General features: G+C 53.0%; 1 protein-coding gene across 3 annotated transcripts in view; it reads right to left on the bottom strand.

The window, feature by feature from the left end:
* The window catches only part of SKAP1 (src kinase associated phosphoprotein 1), a 228351-nt gene that overhangs the window by 29539 nt on the left and 179977 nt on the right, over nt 1-18835 (bottom strand). For all 3 annotated transcript variants that reach the window (XM_039516237.1, XM_039516236.1, XM_039516238.1), the window contains 4 exons: nt 18023-18147; nt 16925-16988; nt 15041-15238; nt 769-831 (listed from right to left, as the gene is read on the bottom strand). In XM_039516237.1, coding sequence (XP_039372171.1) covers nt 769-831; nt 15041-15238; nt 16925-16988; nt 18023-18147 — 450 coding nt within the window. The remainder of the gene's footprint in view (nt 1-768; nt 832-15040; nt 15239-16924; nt 16989-18022; nt 18148-18835) is intronic.

Genomic DNA, 18835 nt, shown 5'->3' with positions numbered 1-18835 from the left:
AATCTTGACTAAGGAGGTCAAGTAAGGTGTCTATGAGAAGGTTGTAATTTGCTGGTTATGATTATGCTCTTTGTATGTGTGTATCATTTTTGTATTTGAAGTTATGAATATTGTCTATGTACTTGTATCTCAATGTGTTTGATTCGAAGTAGCATCAGTGAAGCATTTGGTCAGCTTCTCGAGAAAGGACTTCCTTTCCCCACTGGGCTGATACACCCAGAGCTTAGCTGGATCCAACCTTTTGAAAGGGACTCAGTGCTTTCACAGCAGGTAGGGGGGCACAGGAGAGTAGAGAGATGCTGGATGGTCTTGTGCTGCTGGCAACCAGCAGGAATAGCCAAGGGAGGACTGGAAGCAGAGGAAACCCCACGGTGAGCCCACCCCGCCTTAACAGCTCACTGCTGGTAATGGTGAGACCTGAAGGAAGGCTCGGAGGTGGAGGGGGGAGATAGCAGGGGGAGGTACTGCACAGCCCATTGGTGGAGCAGGGGGGCGTAGGTAAAGCAGCTGGTTGCTGGGGGGTTCGGGAACAGAAAGGGAGGCAGCCAAGGAGAAGGTTCTCAAAAGGGTTCTGAGCCGCTAAGAGCCTCCTCCCCTCCACACTCATCGTCAGCAGCCTCAATCCTGGGGCCTTTCCGCTCCTCTATGCTCTCGGCCACACAGTCGGCGAGGTACAGTGACTCCTGATCTAACTAGCCGGAGGAAGGTCCTTCCTGCAGCCCAGCCCCAAGGAGCCTGTTGCTTCCAAATGACGTGGTCGTCTCTTACCTGTTTTCCCTTTACTTCCGGCCTCTTCTCTGTCCTCCAGAACGGGTGGGTCAAGCTCCTCATCTGGAGGGGAGAGGGGGAAATGAAATGAAAGAACTTGGTTAGCGAGAGATTATGGAAACCGCAGGGGAGGCCTCTCCACTCTGTCCCCTAGATGAGGGGTGGGACTTTTCCAAAGCTCTCAGCATTGTCCTAGCTCTGCTCCCACTGAAGTCAGTGGTAAAACTCCCATTGACTTCTCTGGGCACAGAACAACGGCAACGCCGTCCGCTATGGAAAATCCTGCCCTGGGGGCTTCATGTGATGCCGACCGCCAGGGCATATGAATGCCTGGCGCTCTCATTTCAGAGAGTAGCCAATGCCAGTCCGGGCCCTGGGTCTGAAAAAAGGACATGGCGCACAGAGAAGCCTATGGACAAATGGAGCCTGTGAACACTTCCACGCACACTGGTTACAGAAGGAATTAATCCTCGAGTGGCGGCTTTTAGAAGACACAGACCCATTACGTGGACGAAGTAGAAATGCCCAGCAGCGGTACGATGCCAATAGATTACATTCAATTAGAGATTCGATTAGATCAACTAGATCGGATGACTTGGACCGAGAGAGCATCGGATTCTCAAACCAGTAAATTCAAGGCGTAAATTTGAAAAAGGGGAAGGGGGAGTCCCCCGCTCCTGGGACAGGTAATATTTTAAAGCATCTTGCGTAAACCCATGAATTCCTATTAACACTGTTAAAAACAAATCACTTACTATAGCCTCATAAATTGACATGGCTCTTTATAAGCATCATCTAGGAAGAGAGGTTTCCTGCACTGAGGAGTTTACGGTCTGCGAGACACAAGGCACTGGCTGAACAATAATTTCCAGGAAACGGAGGAGGGTGGAATGATTTCTTGAAAGAAGCAGATTTAAGGGGGAATCTGAAGAAGGAGAGAGAAAGGACACGGGACACCTGGCAGTGAAGAAGAGAGAGGATGATCCAGGCATAGAGGGCAGATGGTAGAAGATGCTGAGGCCATGGGAGTTTAGCCACTGATTTCAGTGGGAGAAGGTTTGAGCCGTAGGGGAGAGGTCTGTACACAACAGGATTAAGACGAAACAAAGAGCAGGGGGGAGCTAGGCTACTCATGAGCACAAAAGGAGATTTAAGTCAGTGTGAGAGAAAGAAAGGCTTATTTATACACAACAGTCGCACCCGTTTAACTAAAATCAGTTTGGACTAAGTCAGCGCAAGCCCCTTTTGTGCACACACTTAAATCGGTTTACAACTGGGTTCTGGTGATTTACTTTAAATGGGTAACCTATCACTCTCCCAGGAGCAGATTGGTGCAAGGTCCTTACACTGGCACATGAATACAGGTTCAGAGTCCCTGAACGTAGTGGCACCCCCACGAGGTGTGTATATGCTACTCGGCCAAACCAGTGTGAATTCAGTTTGGCGGCAAGCATCGGCAATGACAGGAATCAGGGCTGGATTAAGGCAATCCAAGATCCTAGCCACACCCCACCCGACCCAGAACAGGAGATCTGGGTGCGGGGCCAGATGGCTCTAGCACACTCCCTCTGCCAGAGGCTGTCTGCAGACTCAGGAAGACGTCGCTGCTTGGGTCACGTTTGCAGGTTTCTGTTTGCCACCACGAAGTTTAGAAACAAACCCCAGATTCCAGGGCTGTTCCGTGTCTCTGGAAGTCAGCACCCTGGACATCCACCTGTAGCGCGGATTCAGCACCTAATTCGGGCCTGACAGACAGCATTGAGCTGCACCTGTGGTTAGCAATGGGTTATTTTTGCAGCATAGGCGAGTCCCATGCAGGAGCATGAGGTACCGTGACTGAAGCTCGGCCTGTGAACCCAAAGGCACCAAGTTTGGCTCTAATCTCAGGGCAGAGCCGTTTCATGAGGAACCATGGTCAGGAGGGCCTTTCTAATAAAGTCAGCGACGGGCCTTTTGCTGATACTGTGCAACTTGATCGCAAGGCGGTAGATAATCTGCTGCGTTTAGGCACTTTCGGAAGACAGAGTGCTCTCCCCCACCCTCCACGGCCCGGCCCCAGCTGTCTCTGCCTCCCGATTCTAATCAATGCAAATCAGGTCAGAGCTCCGTTGTGAATTACAAATTGGATCCGAAGTTGGAGGGTCACTGCAACGGCTCCCCCATTAGACGGGAAGTGGCACCAAAGATCTTTTCTAAATAAATCAGACTTTATTGTAAAACTCGGCCACTGACGAGACGTAACCTCATTAGCATTGATTTGAAAATAAATTATTGAAAGTGGCTTTTGCCTGCTCTTTGCATTTGTAAAAGAGAATGTAAATGTATCTGCAACCATGATAAAAAAAAACCCAACATCCACTATCAAGGCAATCAAAAGTGGATTCCTTTATCCTTTCGGACAACGGCACTTAATCTGGCCCTGGGATGAGAATGGGAAAGGGAACAGATAAAACTGGTTCTTCCAGGGCAGTTCAGTTTCCGAAGAGACACTATTTCTCATTGTGCCTTGGGAGTCATCTCCCAGGCTACGGCCAGTCTTATATGCAGAACACCGTGACTATCAACGAGGAGCTCACGACCTCTAATACTGGATAAGGAAGCTTATCAGTAGAAACAAACTCACCCCGGCCAAGGAGGATGAGGATTAGGGAAAGGGCTGTTACCGGCTACTTCTATAGCTAAGCTATAGAGAGGAAGCACTGCCCAATGGTTAGAGCACTAGTTTACGATCTGGGAGACTGGTTCAAGTGCATCCTCTGCCACAGATTTCCGGTGCGACCTTGGGCAAGTCACTCAGTCTCCAGGCGCTCTGACGGGGGGAGGCTAGCGCTTCTCTACCTCCTGGGGAGGTTGTGACGATAAATAAGATTGTGAGATGGTCAGACAATAAGGGAATGGAGGTTATATAAGCATCTAAGTGAGGCAGACGCTAATGTCAAAGAGTCCACGCCCACCCTTACAACGCCAGGCTTTTCAGATGATAGGAGGCGAGATGGAAGAGTGGGGGGGGGGGTGTTGGAAAAAATGATCCGACACAGCCGTGGACATACAGAATTCCTGCCTGACTTCCTCTCTTTTCCCACAGAGCACCCCCCCCGCCTCCTGGCAGAATTTATCCAGACCATAAATTGCTTCGTAAACCCATTTGAGCAATGGTGAGATCGCCTCCGCAATGGTGACCTAGAATGATGCAGCTATTCCACGGGGACTGTGGGCTAATAAGGAGAGGCTCATGAATGCAGGAGACGGAATTTTACAGCTCTTGCACCCAGCGGAACTCTTGGCCACAAGAAATGAGGCCAACCGCTTTCAGCCCTAAAGGCACTTGATTGATCTTTCCCTCGATAAGGTACCTGCCCTGTAAACCAATTCAGCTGTTTCTCCTCTGGGCTGGAAAGGGAAAAAGCTTGCTATTGTTACTTGCCGTTTTAAATACTGGGGAGATGCTCAGATTACGTGGTGACCATAGACATGTCTCGATAGATAAGGAGATGGTCTCCTGATTGGAGAGCTACCCATGTGTCACAGGCTCGGTGCCTCAGTTTACCTATCAGGGATAATCCTACCTGCCAACATCAGAGGGGTGTTGTGGAGATTAGTTGGCTAATTCCTGTAAAACCAGACTCATCTGAGCGTTGCTGTAGAAGCTCAACGTATTGTTTTCATTCTAATTGGTGCTGAGAGGGCATGTGGGGGAGGGATAGCTCAGTGGTTTGAGAGTTGGCCTGCTAAACCCAGGGTTGTGAGTTCAATCCTTGAGGGGGCCACTTGGGGATTTAGTTGGGGATCGGTCCTGCATTGGGCAGGGGGTTGGACTAGATGACCTCCTGAGGTCCCTTCCAACCCTAATATTCTATGATTCTGGTTTCAATCTCCACAGTGGATGAGAATATAGTGGCCCTAATGAGAGAAAGTGTGTTTTCCACTGCACAGCAAAGTGACGTGCACAAGCGAAACTGCTCCTATGAGAGCAGGGATTGCACAAAGGTGGTCCCATTCCAAGCTCTCTGTTTTCTGCGTTAGCACCTTCGTCTCTCCAACCCGAACATCCTCTCCCTGCACTATTCCATCTGCAACGTGATCCCTCTCGGTCTCTCTGCCCCACTGTTGCAAAGAACCCAGTCTACACGACGATTATAATCCAGCCAGTTGCAACCTGGTTAAATACTGCAGTACAGAATGGATTTAGCTGTGTAACAGGGTTAAAAGGAGTCCCTGGGGGCCTGTCAGGGGGTGGGGCAGTCAGGGGACTCAGAGGAGGGGGTGTTGAATAGGGGGTGGGGTCCCAGGAGGGGGCAGTCAGGGGACAAGGAGCGGGGGGGGGGGGGTTGGATGGGTCAGAGGTTCTGAGGGGGCAGTCAGGGAGTGGGAAGTGGGAGGGGGCAGGGGCCAGGCTGTTTGGGGAGGCACAGCCTTCCCTACCTGGACCTCCATACAGTTTTGCAACCCCAATGTGGCCCACGGGGCCAAAGTTTTCCCACCCCTGCGCTAGACCATCCTTCCTCTGTAAACTACCTTCCATCGGTTTGAGTCAGTGGATATTCCCTCCCACCCCCCAAACTAAATGCCCCAGATTTTAGTTTATGTGTATTTCCCCCAACAAAGTCCAGGCTGGGAGTATGGAAGACTAGTAAGTGGGCAATAACCCTCTAGGTTTGCCATCCATTCCTTTATGCAAAGCTCGACCTTATTCAGCCACAGTCTGTAAATCGCACACTGGCAAGCGTAGCAAAAAGTTACCACGAGCAGTTTGTGGCAAGCACGTAACTTGGAGGAATAAGCCCTGATGTCTAGCTAGCATGCTGACGGGCACATTATCCGTGTCGTCGACAGAGCGTGCACTCAGCAGTACTGAGTAACATTTAAGTCGCCACTGCTAAGGCCTTTGGGAATTCAAATGCAACCCTGGGGAACAAGAAGCGCTAGCCTTGGATTGCAAGCTCTTCAGGGCAGAGATTGTCTTTTCGTTAGGATTGTGTACAGCACCTTGCACGATGGGGCCCTGATCCCTGACGGGGGCCTTTAGGCACTACCATAATACAAATAATGAACACCCCTTCAGACTGCACTCTGCCACTCACATGGAGATGCCCCATCCACTCACAACCTGCATGACCCTGATCACACCCCATCTACTTGCCAACCTACACCCAGCCTATATGTGGAAATACCCCGTCCCCCTGTGATCTGTGTGTGCCTGATTTCACCCCTATCTGTTCCCTGCACACCCACGTTTACTCATCTATCTCATTGCACACTCCTAATTGCAACCCCATAGACCTGCAATCTGTGCCTTTCATCTACCACAATCTGCAGCCTCCACACACCCTCCGCTGCGTCCTGGCTTGCTCCCTGTGGACGGCTTTGCCCTCATCCGAGCCGAGCTATCCTTGGGCCCCTCTTTTCCCCAAACCCTCCGGCCTCTCCTCCCTTCTTGGGAAGCCGTCAGCCAGCACTGGCGCAGGAAAACACATGACATTCCAAGGGGAGCATTTCTTCTACGTGACTTTCGGTATGCAGGGGGAAAAAAAAGTTGCATCAATTATGCTAAGCCCATCGGGCCCTTCTGTGTCTCTCCCTCCTCCTGCCTTGTGGTGGAGCAGGCAGCCTGGCTCCTTTCCGCCCCTTCCTAGCAGTAACACAGGCTGCTCTGCAGCGCTGGGCAGCGGAGTGTGCACTAACATTTCCACGGAGGGTGATCTGTCTCGCTTTCTCTCTGCTTTACGGGAAACCCCTCCAGAGAGCGGAGCCGGTTCCTGTTGCCATTACAGCTGCTGCGGATCCGCATTTCCCGCCTCTAATGGGGTCAGGCGGCTTGCTTGATTCCAGCCCCCTGCTCCCAAAGATGAGAAAACTTTACCCAAGTCCTTTTGCTTATTCTGCATTCAGCTACAAGGCGGCACCGTGGCTGGCAAAGGGAAGGAATGAGCACCTTTCCCAGCAAGTCTCCGTCCTCTGCCACCTCACCCCAATTTCACAGTTGACGTATCACAGAACATTTTAACCAGAACCTCCAACCCCAGTTTAAAAGTTTGAGTCATGGGAGCCAGGAACAGGGCACCAGGCCTCCAGGGTTCTATTCCTAACTCTGAGCAGAAGTGTCGCCTAGTGGGTAGAGAAAGGGGGTTGAGTGTCAGGACTCCTGGGTTCTATTTCCAACTCTCAAGAGTGGGTCGAGGGAAGCCCGGATGTAGTTCTCATCCTGGCTCTGAAAAAGAGGGTGGGGTAACGGCTGGAGCAAGGAGCTGGGAGTCAGGGCGGCTGGATTCTCTTCCCAGCTCCGTCACTGAGTTGGGCAAGTCACTTCCCTTCCAGTGAAAAAATGGGACAACACCCTTGGTAAAGTGCTCGGAGCGCCTCAGAGGAAAGGGCCTATGGAAACGGAAAGTCTTTTCAGCCGATCCCAACAGGCTGCAGTACGCCCCCCTGTGCAGGGAACAAAGCCTTGATCCCACTTCTCTTTGCACTGCTCTGACGGGCGCGAGCGAAGCCTCTAAGACCTCACTGAAATGGATGCCTGTGGAGACGCGCCCTGAGCGAGGTGTGGGGTAATTCAAACATCTGCCCCTTCTTGGGATGGGGCAGCTCGGCGTCAGGTACGGTTTGTGTCTGCCCTCGAGGCAGCGGCTGTGTCTGCCCCACGGTGCCTAGCTACACAAGGTAGTGAAAGACGCTGGCAGAGAGGGGAGCAGGTTAAAGCTTTGGCAGCGGGACACCATGCTTGGGCCCATGGAGAGCCGTGTAGATACAGAGCCTACGGATCTGGCGCCTCTCTACTCATTTCAGCCAGTGAGTCTCAAACTGATTTGATCGGGCCTCCCTCCCTTGTGTCTGTAGGAGTTTACGCCCCCCTGCCCCGCCGCACAAGTACCTATACCGATAAAAGGAAAATCAACATACAACGCTCACTAAAGATTAAAAGCAGAAAGGCACTGATTCAAACCCAGCCATTTAAGTGTATCTACATTTTAAGTAAGATGCTACTTCCTGGCCTCACACTGTTGTTACTAGTGCGATGGGCAGGGCCGGCTCCAGGGTTTTTGCTGCCCCAAGCAGCGGGGAAAAAAAAACAAAAAACAAACAAACCGTGATCGGCGGCATTTCAGTGGCAGCTCCACCGCGCTGCTTTCTTCTTCGGCAGCAATTCGGCGGCAGGTCCTTCCCTCCGAGGGGGACCGAGGGTCCTGCTGCCCAATTGCCGCCGAAGAGTCCCTTCCCCTTGGCCGCCCCAAGCACCTGCTTGCTGAGCTGGTGCCTGGAGCTGGCCCTGGCGATGGGTGCGGCTGTTTTTTGGCAATACCAACCCATGCCACCAGGGCCGTCCCCAGGTATTCTGGGGCCCTACGCAGAACCCCCCGTATGTGTGGGGGGGGCGGGGGCCAGGCCTCTACGGGGTAGAGGAGTGGGGGGGCGGGGCTGGCTTTGAGAGGGTGTGGGAGGACCACCCCCCAGCACTCACCGGTGGCGCGGCTGGGGCCAGGTCACTGCACATCCTGCCACCAGTGAGTGCAGCCCTGGCCCTGCTGCAGAGCTCAGGGGAGCAGTGGCAGGACTGGGGCAGAGCAGGGGTGGGGCTGGGGCGGAGCAGAGACTGGAGCAGCACGCAGCTGTGCAGGGTACCAGGAAATTTGGTGCCTTAGATTTCCTGGTGCCCTACGCAGCTGCACACTTTGCCTATGGGTAAGGACGGCCCTGCATGCCACCCCTGGTTCTGCGCTGCTGCTGGCGGAGGCGCTGCCTTCAGAGCTGGGCGCCCAGCCAGCAGCCGCCGCTTTCCGGCCACCCAGCTCAGAAGGCAGCGCTGCAGCCAGCAGCAACACAGAAGCAAGGGTCTAAGATGGATGCCCTGTTCCCCTCACACCTCAAGCGTTATTCGTTGCTGTGGGGAAAACGTGCACAGGAAGTGGTTTTTTCCCCCCTAAAGCTTCTCACCCCCACCCCCGAATACTGTACATTCTGTGCTCCCCAGTTTGAGAACCTCTGGTCTGAGCAGTGCCTCAGCTCCTCTGCTGCTATTTCTACCCGTGCTAGCTGGGCATGCAGCGTCTGTACTCCACACAGGTCCTGCTGCACTGAGGGACCGAGTTAGCAATCACCTTCTGGGATATTGCGGGGGGATAACTCAGTGGTTTGAGCATTGGCCTGCTAAACCCAGGGTTGTGAGTTCAATCCTTGAGGGGGCCATTTAGGGATCTGGGACAAAAATCTGTCTGGGGATTGGCCCTGCTTTGAGCAGGGGGGTTGGACTAGATACCTCCTGAGGTCCCTTCCAACCCTGGTATTCTATGATTCTATATTCACATGCTCTAAGGAGACTAGATTGCACAGCGGAAAGTGGAGGCCACACGTGGTTACCCGTATAGGCCAATGGAAGCATCTCTCAGCTGCTCCTCCCCTACCCTGAAGCTCAAATCCTCAGCCTCACCTGCTGCCACGCTGCACCTGAACACTCCACACTGGGATGGGGGGGGGTGTCAAAGCTTCATCTCCCCAGTGAGTCAAACCGCTCCCCTGCACAACACAGAGCGCCACGGAGTCACCCGATGCTGACATACGCCGGGCTACGCAATTCCACCAGCCACATGATGCCAAGGCTACATCCCTCCCTAAGCAGCAAGCTCCACGGTGTGACGGAGGAGGGGACCCTGCCTCACATGACGCTGGCATGTTCAGGGCTCTACATTCCATTCACAGCGGGCTTCCCCTTGCCATGGGTGGCGCGTTCCGTGCCTGGTGCCAGCCCGCAAGCGGCAGGCCGAGCGAGTGGATTGGAAGCCGTGAACTGAAACATTAATATCCTAATTAAATGCCAGCCTGTCTCCTAGCTGCACAGCGCCCCAGAAGGGCTGTGATGGATGGAGGCTTTTAGGAAGGAAGGGAGAGAACTCGCAAGCTTTGGTTGGATTTTCCTCAGGAAAACGTTCCTGGGGAGCAGCTTGCTGGGGTGACTTCCCCATAACAGGCTCCATTCACCCTGCTTCGTGGTGCCCGCTGCCCTGGCCGGTGCTATGGGACCTTTTCCTGTCTAATGCCCAGGAGCCAGTATCCCAAGGGATGGCACCATCTACTGGACCCACTGAAACTGCTCCCAGCTGGTGCATGCTGCCCGAGGCTCAGGCAAATGCCCCAAGTGCTGGAGGCTGGGGTGGGGGACAGTGATAAAGGATCTGACCCTGGCCCCTGCTCCTAAGCAAGGTTGGCTGCAGTCGCAGTACGGAGATTCCCCCAAGAGCAGCCAGGCGGGAGACTCTCGTCTTCGAATGTCTACACTGCTCTTTGTAGCTCCGCCTCCTGAGCTCTGCGGGTCCCAGTCAATTGACCGGGGCTCTGAGGGTTTTTCTCTGCTGTGTAGACGTACCCTGAATGACCCCATCAGCGGCTCTGGCCTGAGCCCAGTTCTAACCTGCAGTCTTGTCCTGTCCCTGGAAGAGAGTTACAATTCGGTACCACGCACGGTGCGGGGGATACAGTTAGGCTGTTTACACTGTAAACCCCTTCACCCTGTTGTGACCAGGTGCCCCGAGTTGGTTATAGTGTAGACAGGCCCAAAACAGAAGGCAGGACAAGTTCCGCCTCCTAGGGCAGGGATTGGTCTCAGATACGACGCCGCCAAAAAATAAAGATACACCCCCTGACAAAACCCCGATGGGTCTTTTCTGATCCCGCTTCCCTCCTGCTTTGCTCCCCCCGCCAATATGGAATCTACCAGTGCCCGAAAAGGCTGAACACGCTGCCTTTAATGAGGCACTGATGTGGCAGGTTCCACCACAGCTGGATTGCAAACCTGATTCCCTCTAACCCCCCGCAGGAGAAAACTGTTTCCCCAGCCACGGGTTCCAAGAGACCAGGGAATCTTGTCTTTCCCACCCCGTCGCCGGGCACAGCTACCGAGCCCTGGTGCTATGCTGGAGCAGCCTGCGTGAGGGGCAGATTCTCAGAGGAGCTGTGTTTTAATGTAGCAATTTGATTCAATTTTCCACTCTATAAAATTACCCATCACTGCTCGTTGCTTCCTAACAGACACCTTCACTCTTAATTTAACAATCCTATCGAATTCTGCCAGGGAAATTGGAAAAATTTATCACCTGTGAAATTTTATTTTTCCTTGGTTGTATCTGTTTTTGTAAAACTTCATTAACGACGATGACTTGCTGAGGAAATTATCTCCCCCCCCCTTTTTTTTTTTTTAAACTTGGAACAAGAGAAAAAATAGCTCGACCTCAGCAGAGATTGTCATTTGCATAACAAAAAACACACAACATGGAGATTCCAGGGGCGGGCAGGGCTGGAGAATGCAGAAGCTTCCTCGGTTAGTTCTCTGGGGTATTTATCTGGTTCCCGGTACCGCAGGATCTGCACATCTCACAATCTTTGATGTATTTAATCTTAAAACCCGCCCTGTGGGGCAGGGCAGGGCTGTTCTCTTCACCGTACAGATGGGGAACGGCGACACGGAGACGCTAAGTGGGTTGCCCATGCTCACACAGGAAGTCTTGAAGGAATCTACAGCTATTGTTCAAACCACTGGACCATCCTTCCTCTCTAAAGCTTCCTCTCTTTACAGTCCCCCCCAAACCTGCCTCCCGTATCACCCAGCGGGGGAGGCAAAAAACGACTGCTGAGCAATAGTGGCACCATTGGGAGGGAAAGGTGCGCAGTGGCTTTGCGGAGCTGGATCGCCGGAACCCTCTCCGGGGGAATGGTGGTGGATCTGCTGCCTCTGACACCCTCCATGCCCACGTGCAGACAGGACGTGCGCCATAGTGAAGTGGCTTTACGCCACAAAACTTTTCTTATGATCCCAGTTTCCATATGGCCTGTCTGGTAAGAGCTCCACCAGGAGCTTTTCACCCACCCCTGGAAGTTGCAAGGGACAACGGCTGCTAAGGTGGACAGCCCACATCTACGCTTCCTGCAGCTGTTCCCGTCAGAAGGCCTGGGACCCAGCAACCCCCCTTTTGCCTTCTCCTGCCCTCCCCAGGATACTCTAGCAATAACGACTCTGTTCTTCCCGTGCACACTCCAACGGATATTGATTTTCAACCGAGTTTGCTACCAGCAAGTTCTGCTGTAGTTTGCAGAGGGGACAGGGGAGCACTGGTGAGGTGAGGAGAGGCATCTCAGCATCTTGGGCTAGCAAAGACGTCTCACGGGGGTCAGCACCAAAGGAAGGGGACACGCTGCCACAGAATCATAGAATCTCAGGGTTGGACGGGCTCTCAGGAGGTCATCTAGTCCAACCCCCTGCTCAAAACAGGACCAAACCCAACTAAATCATCCCAGCCAGGGCTTTGTCAAGCCTGACCTTAAAAACCTCTAAGGAAGGAGATTCCACCACCTCCCTCGGTAACCCATTCCAGTGCTTCACCACCCTCTGGTCCACAGGTTCCCCTCACTCATGAGAAGTGCTACCTAGATCATTATGGTGGCATTTTAAACGCCCCCTTGCCACCCCCCCACGTTCACCTTTATCCTCCTTGTAAATGACACCACCCGGCTTGCAAGGCAGCGGAGAACGGGGCCCATAATTTTGAAAGTCAGTGGATACCGTGCTCCTTGGGAGAACGGCTACCAACTCAGGGAACATTTTGCAAAGCGACTTATTTCCAGACAGACAATCCTAGCTCTCATAGTTCCCCTCCCCGGTTCTTTTTATTACTTCGGGGCATTCGTACAACAATCAGATCCTCGCAGCTCCAAGGTTCGCCCGCTCCTGCTGTTCGTCCCCGCACCTGTCGCCAGAAACCTGCCTTTGTGCTGTCACAGTTATTGCTATGGAGCTGGTTGTGGGTACTGGGAACAGACCAATATTGCCCTCCCATCCTACAATCGCGAATGCCATAGGTGATGACTTTATTTTCCCATGGGGGTGCTCTGGCCCGAGGCCCCGCCCTTGCCCCACCTCTTCCCGCCCCCTCTCTGCCTCTTCCCGCCTCCGCTCCAACCCCTCTCCTAAGGTCCCCGCCTGCCCACTGCTCTCCGCCCTCTCCCAGCTACCAAACAGCTGATAGGTTGTCCTGACGAACAGCTGTGGCTGCCGGGTGCTGAGCACCCATTATTTTTTTTCCATGGGTTCTTGTGGCCCCACGGAGTCAGTGCCGATGATGAATGCTGTTTGGAGCTGCTGAGAAAAGTGCTCATCAACAGGGCTGGGTGGGGTGGGGTGGCTCTCACCCGACAAAACGCAGTGTATCCCTCCCCGCATCCATCTGAGACCCTGTAAGCGACACAGGAGGGGTTAGTGTCTTCCCCTGTCCCTATGCTGGGTTATCTCCCTGCCAAGACGAGAGAATGATCAAAGTCCCAGGGAAAGAGAATCAGCTAGGCCATCGGGCAGGGACTGCCGGAGGCTGGTCAGGCAGATTTAGATGCTGCGGCAGCAGCTTCTCGATGCACACGGTGAAGGTCACAGGATTCTCGAGGGCGTTTCCGAGTGCCGTGGTTCTCAAGGATTTCCCCGCCTGTGCCATGAGCTGCTCACTCCCACAGTGCTTTGCAGTTGCAGAAGTGGTGGAAAGGCCTCCGTGTAAGGATGGATTTCGCCCCCCTGTGCACAGAAGTCCAGCCCAAACCAGCACCCGGGACCCAGGCCTTCCTGCACTCCGGGCAGGAACCTGGCAGGGATGCACAGGTGCAGTGATAACGTCTGTTACAACCGGAAATGACCCGTGTCTGCTGATAGCTGGGGGGCAGAGTGAGGGCAGCCAGCTTCAGCAGTGTTACTGAGCATGCTCAGTACAAGCCAGGCAGCAAATCGAGGGAGGGGGCATGTGACCCCCCATGCCACCCCCCCCCCCATGCATCGCCTCTGGTTACAACACCACTTAGAGGCTCCAACTGCGATCAGGGCTCCATCGTGCTCGGCGCTGCACATACACATAGCCCGAGAGAGCCTCTGCCCCAGAGAGCTTCCAGGCTAAATAAACAATAGGTTGGCTGAAAAACGGAGGCAGAGGGAAGCGAAGCAGATCAACCAAGGTTATGCAGCAGGTCAGTGGCATAGCGAGGAACAGAATCTAGCCAGTGCTGCAGCCACCTCTACCTTGCTTCCAGACCCTTATGCCTGAGAGCTTGGGCTCTTTATTGCTGCCTGATGGAACTTCCTGGCATCTTTAATTTAGTTTTTAAATCACTAAAAATGCAAAAGCTCCAAAAATAAATACAAGGAAACAAGGACCTAATTTTCATGCAAATGCTCCTAGCCAAGGGGAAGACGGAGCGGGGGGAAGAGACAATGGCAGAACTGTTTCCAACTAGAATATTTTCCAACTTTCTCTAGGCGGCCTCAGTAGCTCTTGAAATCGGAACAAGAGGAGAGGAAGCTGGAGCAAAGCAGGGTAGGGTATAAATTAGCAGCAGTGGTAAAGCAGCCTCTCACCCTGGGATCCTTGTAAATGTCTCTCTGGTTCCCTGAGCAGGAACAATCGTCAATGAGGCTATGTGAAGAGTGCAGGGTACGTCTCCACCACGGCCAGGGGTACGAACGCCCGCTTGTGTAGATGCGCTAGCGCGAGCTGTTCTCTTGCGAATAGCAGAAGTGAGGATGCACAAGCCCGCCTGACTCCTCCGGCGAACGGACACGCTACCGCAGCCAAATCTACTCCAAGGAATAACGGTGCACACAGGCACCTCTCCAGCCTTGCCACATTTGACAGCAGGCTCCGGGGCAGGTTCCATGGTGCTTTTTTATGGTCGGGAACAATGCAGAGGGCGTTGGCCTTTCTGAACTGTAGGACTTTGCACTAGCAGGGCTGCTCCCGAGTTCCTCAACCAGCTGCTACAGCTTGGTTCACTCCCATGCATGTTGCACCTTTGGCAAGTGAGGGCAAGTCTTTAATTTCACTATATGTTGTCCCTTGCAAGACCAGAAGCTGCAACACAGTTACAGATCCTAAGCCCACCAGAAGGGACCATTGCGATCATCCCACAGAACGCAGGCCAGAGACTCCTCCATTGAGCCCAGCAACGTGTCGGTTAAATTAGAGCACATGTTTCAGACACACACCTGACCTTGATTTAAGAGACTCCAAGTCCCAGAGAAGCCACTGCACTGGGAGAGAAACGGGTTAACTCTCATGGTCCGTGGTGGACCAAGCTGAACACAGTTGGGAAAAGCCACACACGTTACATTCAGTAGAAACGTTCCCATGAAACAACCCTTCTTACTCCAAAGAAAGTGCTTTGTTGAGGGGATATAAATACCCCCCTGCTACGTCTGCAGCCCACTGCGAGTGGCCAGGGCGTCTCTTCACCTGACCGCTCGGCTGCTCACCTGGTAGAACCTCGTAGATGTCCTCTTCCTCCTCCCCACTGGCCACTGCCACCTCCTCCTCCACGTTTTGGTTATAGTGGGATTTTGCGTTTGGAGAGCCCAAGCCGTCAATGTCATCGTAAGCTTCCTCCTCTTCCTCCTCTTCCTCCTCCTCCTCCTCTTCCTCCTCATCGTAGGGGATGGTGAGAGAGCTCATGTCTGGCAGGAGGGATGATGAAAACAAAGGAATGAATCAAAGGAAAACAAAAACCAACGTGTTTAATGCTGGTGCTTCCGTCATGGGCTGAAATCTACCAGAAAAGTCAGGCAACCATCCCGCAGTGCTCATCATCAACCCTGTTCTGCAATAACACAGAACCGGGGCGCGCGGGGGGAGGATGGAGGGAGAAGCGCCCCCTTTTACGGTCCATGGGTGTCTGGCCTAACACATGGGCTAGGAGCACATGGGATGAGGATCAGGAAAGGGGATGAGAAACCCTGGGGAAGGGGAGGGTCTCCAGGGTGCAAAGCTAAGCTTCTTTTCAAGCAGGAGAATAGGATGGCGGGTTTCTTAATGAATCCTACCTCCCCCTCCGCAGAGGACACTCTGCAGGGCAGACTGACCTCAGCAGAGGGCCGAGGAAAGGACACGTGGTCAGTGGACTTGTCTCGGACAATGTAATGGAACTGATTTGCCAGCAGGGCCAAGGTTTTAACAGACACACTGGACATCATTGTAGGACAGGGTGCACTGAAGCTGCCTTCCCTCTTTAGGAGGTTTGCACATCTCAGGCTAGCTCCTGGTCTCAGCTATATGCTGGTGTAAATCTGGAGTAACTTCCGTGAAGTCACAGAAGCGACTCCAGATTTCCACCAATAACACTGAGCTCAAAATCTGGCCCATAGTGGTAAGTCACATGCATGAACCCAGAACAGGCCCATCCCTGTTTTTCAAGTTCCACTCAAGCTTCTTGCAAAAAACAAAACAAAAAAACCCCCACAGTGGTTGGTTCTCTCGGTAGCAGATATAGAGTGAAATTGGCAGCCCTTGTCCTTGAAACAACAACAGCGTCTTTCTCTCCACCAACAAAAGGTCACAGTCCAGTAAGCGATGCTGGATGACTGGGCCCTTTCCCCCCTACTCCAGTCTCCCTCCTCGTACGTTCGGCTGCGCTAGCTGATTGTGGGACAACTGGATAGATTCAATAGCCCGCTCTGCCCAGGGACGACTGCATCGCTCTCTCTACCATATTTGATTAGAGCTCCTACACCCCCCGGTCAGTGCCAACCCCCTGGACTGGCCAGCAGAGGGTGCCGTAAGAGCAGGCATTCAGCAGCCCACTCAGTGAAGTTAGACCGGTGACGAGTCGTAACGAATTAGGTTTGAACCCCCCATGTTCTTTGCCCCGCGCCAATGGGCTGCGTCGGCCGCATCCTGCTTTTCTATTCATTTGGGCGCCTTCGTTTATTGCGGAGAAGAGTTTAAGGGCATCAACGCCAGGAGGAGAAGCAGAGTGGAAGGATTTGCTAGTGGTAAAAGCCCTGGACCAAGAGAGGAGACTATGGGGGTCTAGTCCCAGCTCCGAGGGGGAATATTGTCTGGTTTTACAGCTTGGGACTGGGAATCAGGATTCCCGGGTTCTTTTCCCAGCTCTGACACCGACTTGCCCTCTGACCGTAGACCTCTCTCGATTTTTCCATCTGTATAATGGGGATAACAATAATATAGATACCCACCCTGGGGGCTGCAAGGTCTAATTCCTCAATATTTGGGGAGTTCTTTGAGCTCCAGGGATGGAGGCAGCTAAAGAAGTGCAAAGCTGCCTGCAGATAATGGCCCCGGGCTGTCTGAATGAACTGTAAAGTCAGGCACGTTGGCTACAGCGCTCCCCGACAGCTACTCACCCTTTAACAGAAACTGGATCTGATCCACCCAGTCTTTAGCCTCTGCAGGACTGGAAGCTGTAAACTAGGGAGGGAATTCATTTGTTAGGTCATTAATGTTTTAAGCAGAGGTCGTGTTGACAAGCTCCTAGACCAGGAGCCTGGGAGCCAGGACTCTGGGATTCTATTTTTGGCCCAGGGAGCTAGTTTAGTGGTTCAAGCTGGTGACTAGGATTCAGGACTCCTGGGTTCTGTTCCTGGCCCTGCCCCTCACCCACTGGGTGACCTTGGGTCACCTCTCTATGCCTCTGTTTCCCCATCTGTACAATGGGGATAATGCTGCTGACCTACCGCAGAGAAGGTTCTAATTCATGATTCAAGTGATTTGGTCTCATCAGATAAGTGGCGTTATTACTGAGTCTGAACCACCGCTCCAGATCCAACTCCCCCTGAAATTCATGTAAGTTCAGATCCAAACGTTACGGCTTGGACCGTTTCTATGACAGCACTTTCCAGCCTTCCCCGCCGAAGCGCAGGGAGTTGGAGACCTGGTTTAACCCCTTCCACCCAGCGTGGAGGCCGTTTGTGACATTCCTTTCACACCTAGACCTGCCAGACCCAACTTCTCGGTTGCTTTGCAGCTTGCAGACTCATTTACCGCTGGGTCAGATGAGGGCAAAGTGCTTCGGTTCTGCTCGCGTTTTACACCTGCTTTGTGCCGGTATAAAGGGCCGTACAAGATGCAAGGCTGTGGAGCAGCAGACGATCCGATCGGCAACGGAGGTCAGTGTTGTCAAAGCAGGACCGACTGAACACCGCGCAGCAGGTCACAACGGGACGCTCGGAAAGGTTTGGGTCCAGATGAGCGTTCAAGAATGAGGGGCACCAAAACCTTCCGGCCTTGTTTCTGTGGCCACGGATTCGGGTTTGGGGGACGATGACATGGAAAAAGGTCTCCCCCCACTCAGAGATTCAGACACACCAGGCCACACAGACTATACAGTAAATAGCAACATGCCAGGTGCACGCTGTTGTATGATACACTCAGCGTTCTCATGCTCAAAGCGGCCGGGGCTCAGAGAGCACAGAAGAAAGGACCATTTCTTCTATTGATCCTACCTCGTAGCTGCGTTTGCCGGGGCTCATGAGTTTGAAACAGGATTCTCTTCGGGAGTCTTTGCGCAGGTGGAAAGTCAGGTGGGCACTGTAGCTCTCAATGGGAAAAGTCCCTTTTGGTTGCTTGCCTACAATGATAAATAATATTACTGGCTTCGTGTGGCTGCAGCCCCTTTCCTTGAAGGAGCTCACAGTGCTTCACGGAAGGGGGGTTTCGCTCATTTCACAGATGGGGGAAACTGAGGCACAGACCTGCCCAAGGGGTCTCAGCAAGTTCAGTGGGAAATGGGCAGAAAACTCCTAAGCCCCCTGGTGTGAGCATCTGCATCCCCAGGAGAAGGAAGGGTTGTAGTGTTTTCCCTGTTAGGTGAAGGACCAGCAAAGCGGAGGCCCTGCTAACAACCCTTGCGGGACAGTAACAGCAAAGGAAAGTTTGTTAGGGTCACATGGACACACAAGATGAGCTGCCTGTAATGAAGCAGAGACCTTGGTGTACTTGGGGAAATATGATACAAATGGTTATGCTGCTGCTGGTCGAGGATTAACGGCTTGGTGCATTCGAAGAGAAAGAAGAAACTATTTAGCGAGGCCTTTGACAATTTGCCTCTGGAAACTTGGAGACCTGCAGACATGTGCACATATTGGATCAGCTCCTCAGCTGGGGTGAACTGACATAGCGCCACTGATGTTCAACAGAACCTCGCCAAATATACACCGGCTGCGGATCCCGCCCCTCGTTTCCTTATTGTAACTGGCCACTAGCTGGTTTCTTTTTGCGTCAAGGGAGAGAGCACATCTAGTGGATACAGGAGAAGA

Source organism: Mauremys reevesii, linkage group 27 (assembly GCF_016161935.1).
Source record: "Mauremys reevesii isolate NIE-2019 linkage group 27, ASM1616193v1, whole genome shotgun sequence".
In the NCBI taxonomy this organism is placed as follows: Eukaryota; Metazoa; Chordata; order Testudines; family Geoemydidae; genus Mauremys; species Mauremys reevesii.
Note: the sequence above shows the minus strand (reverse complement) of the source record. Positions and strands in the feature narration are given on the sequence as shown.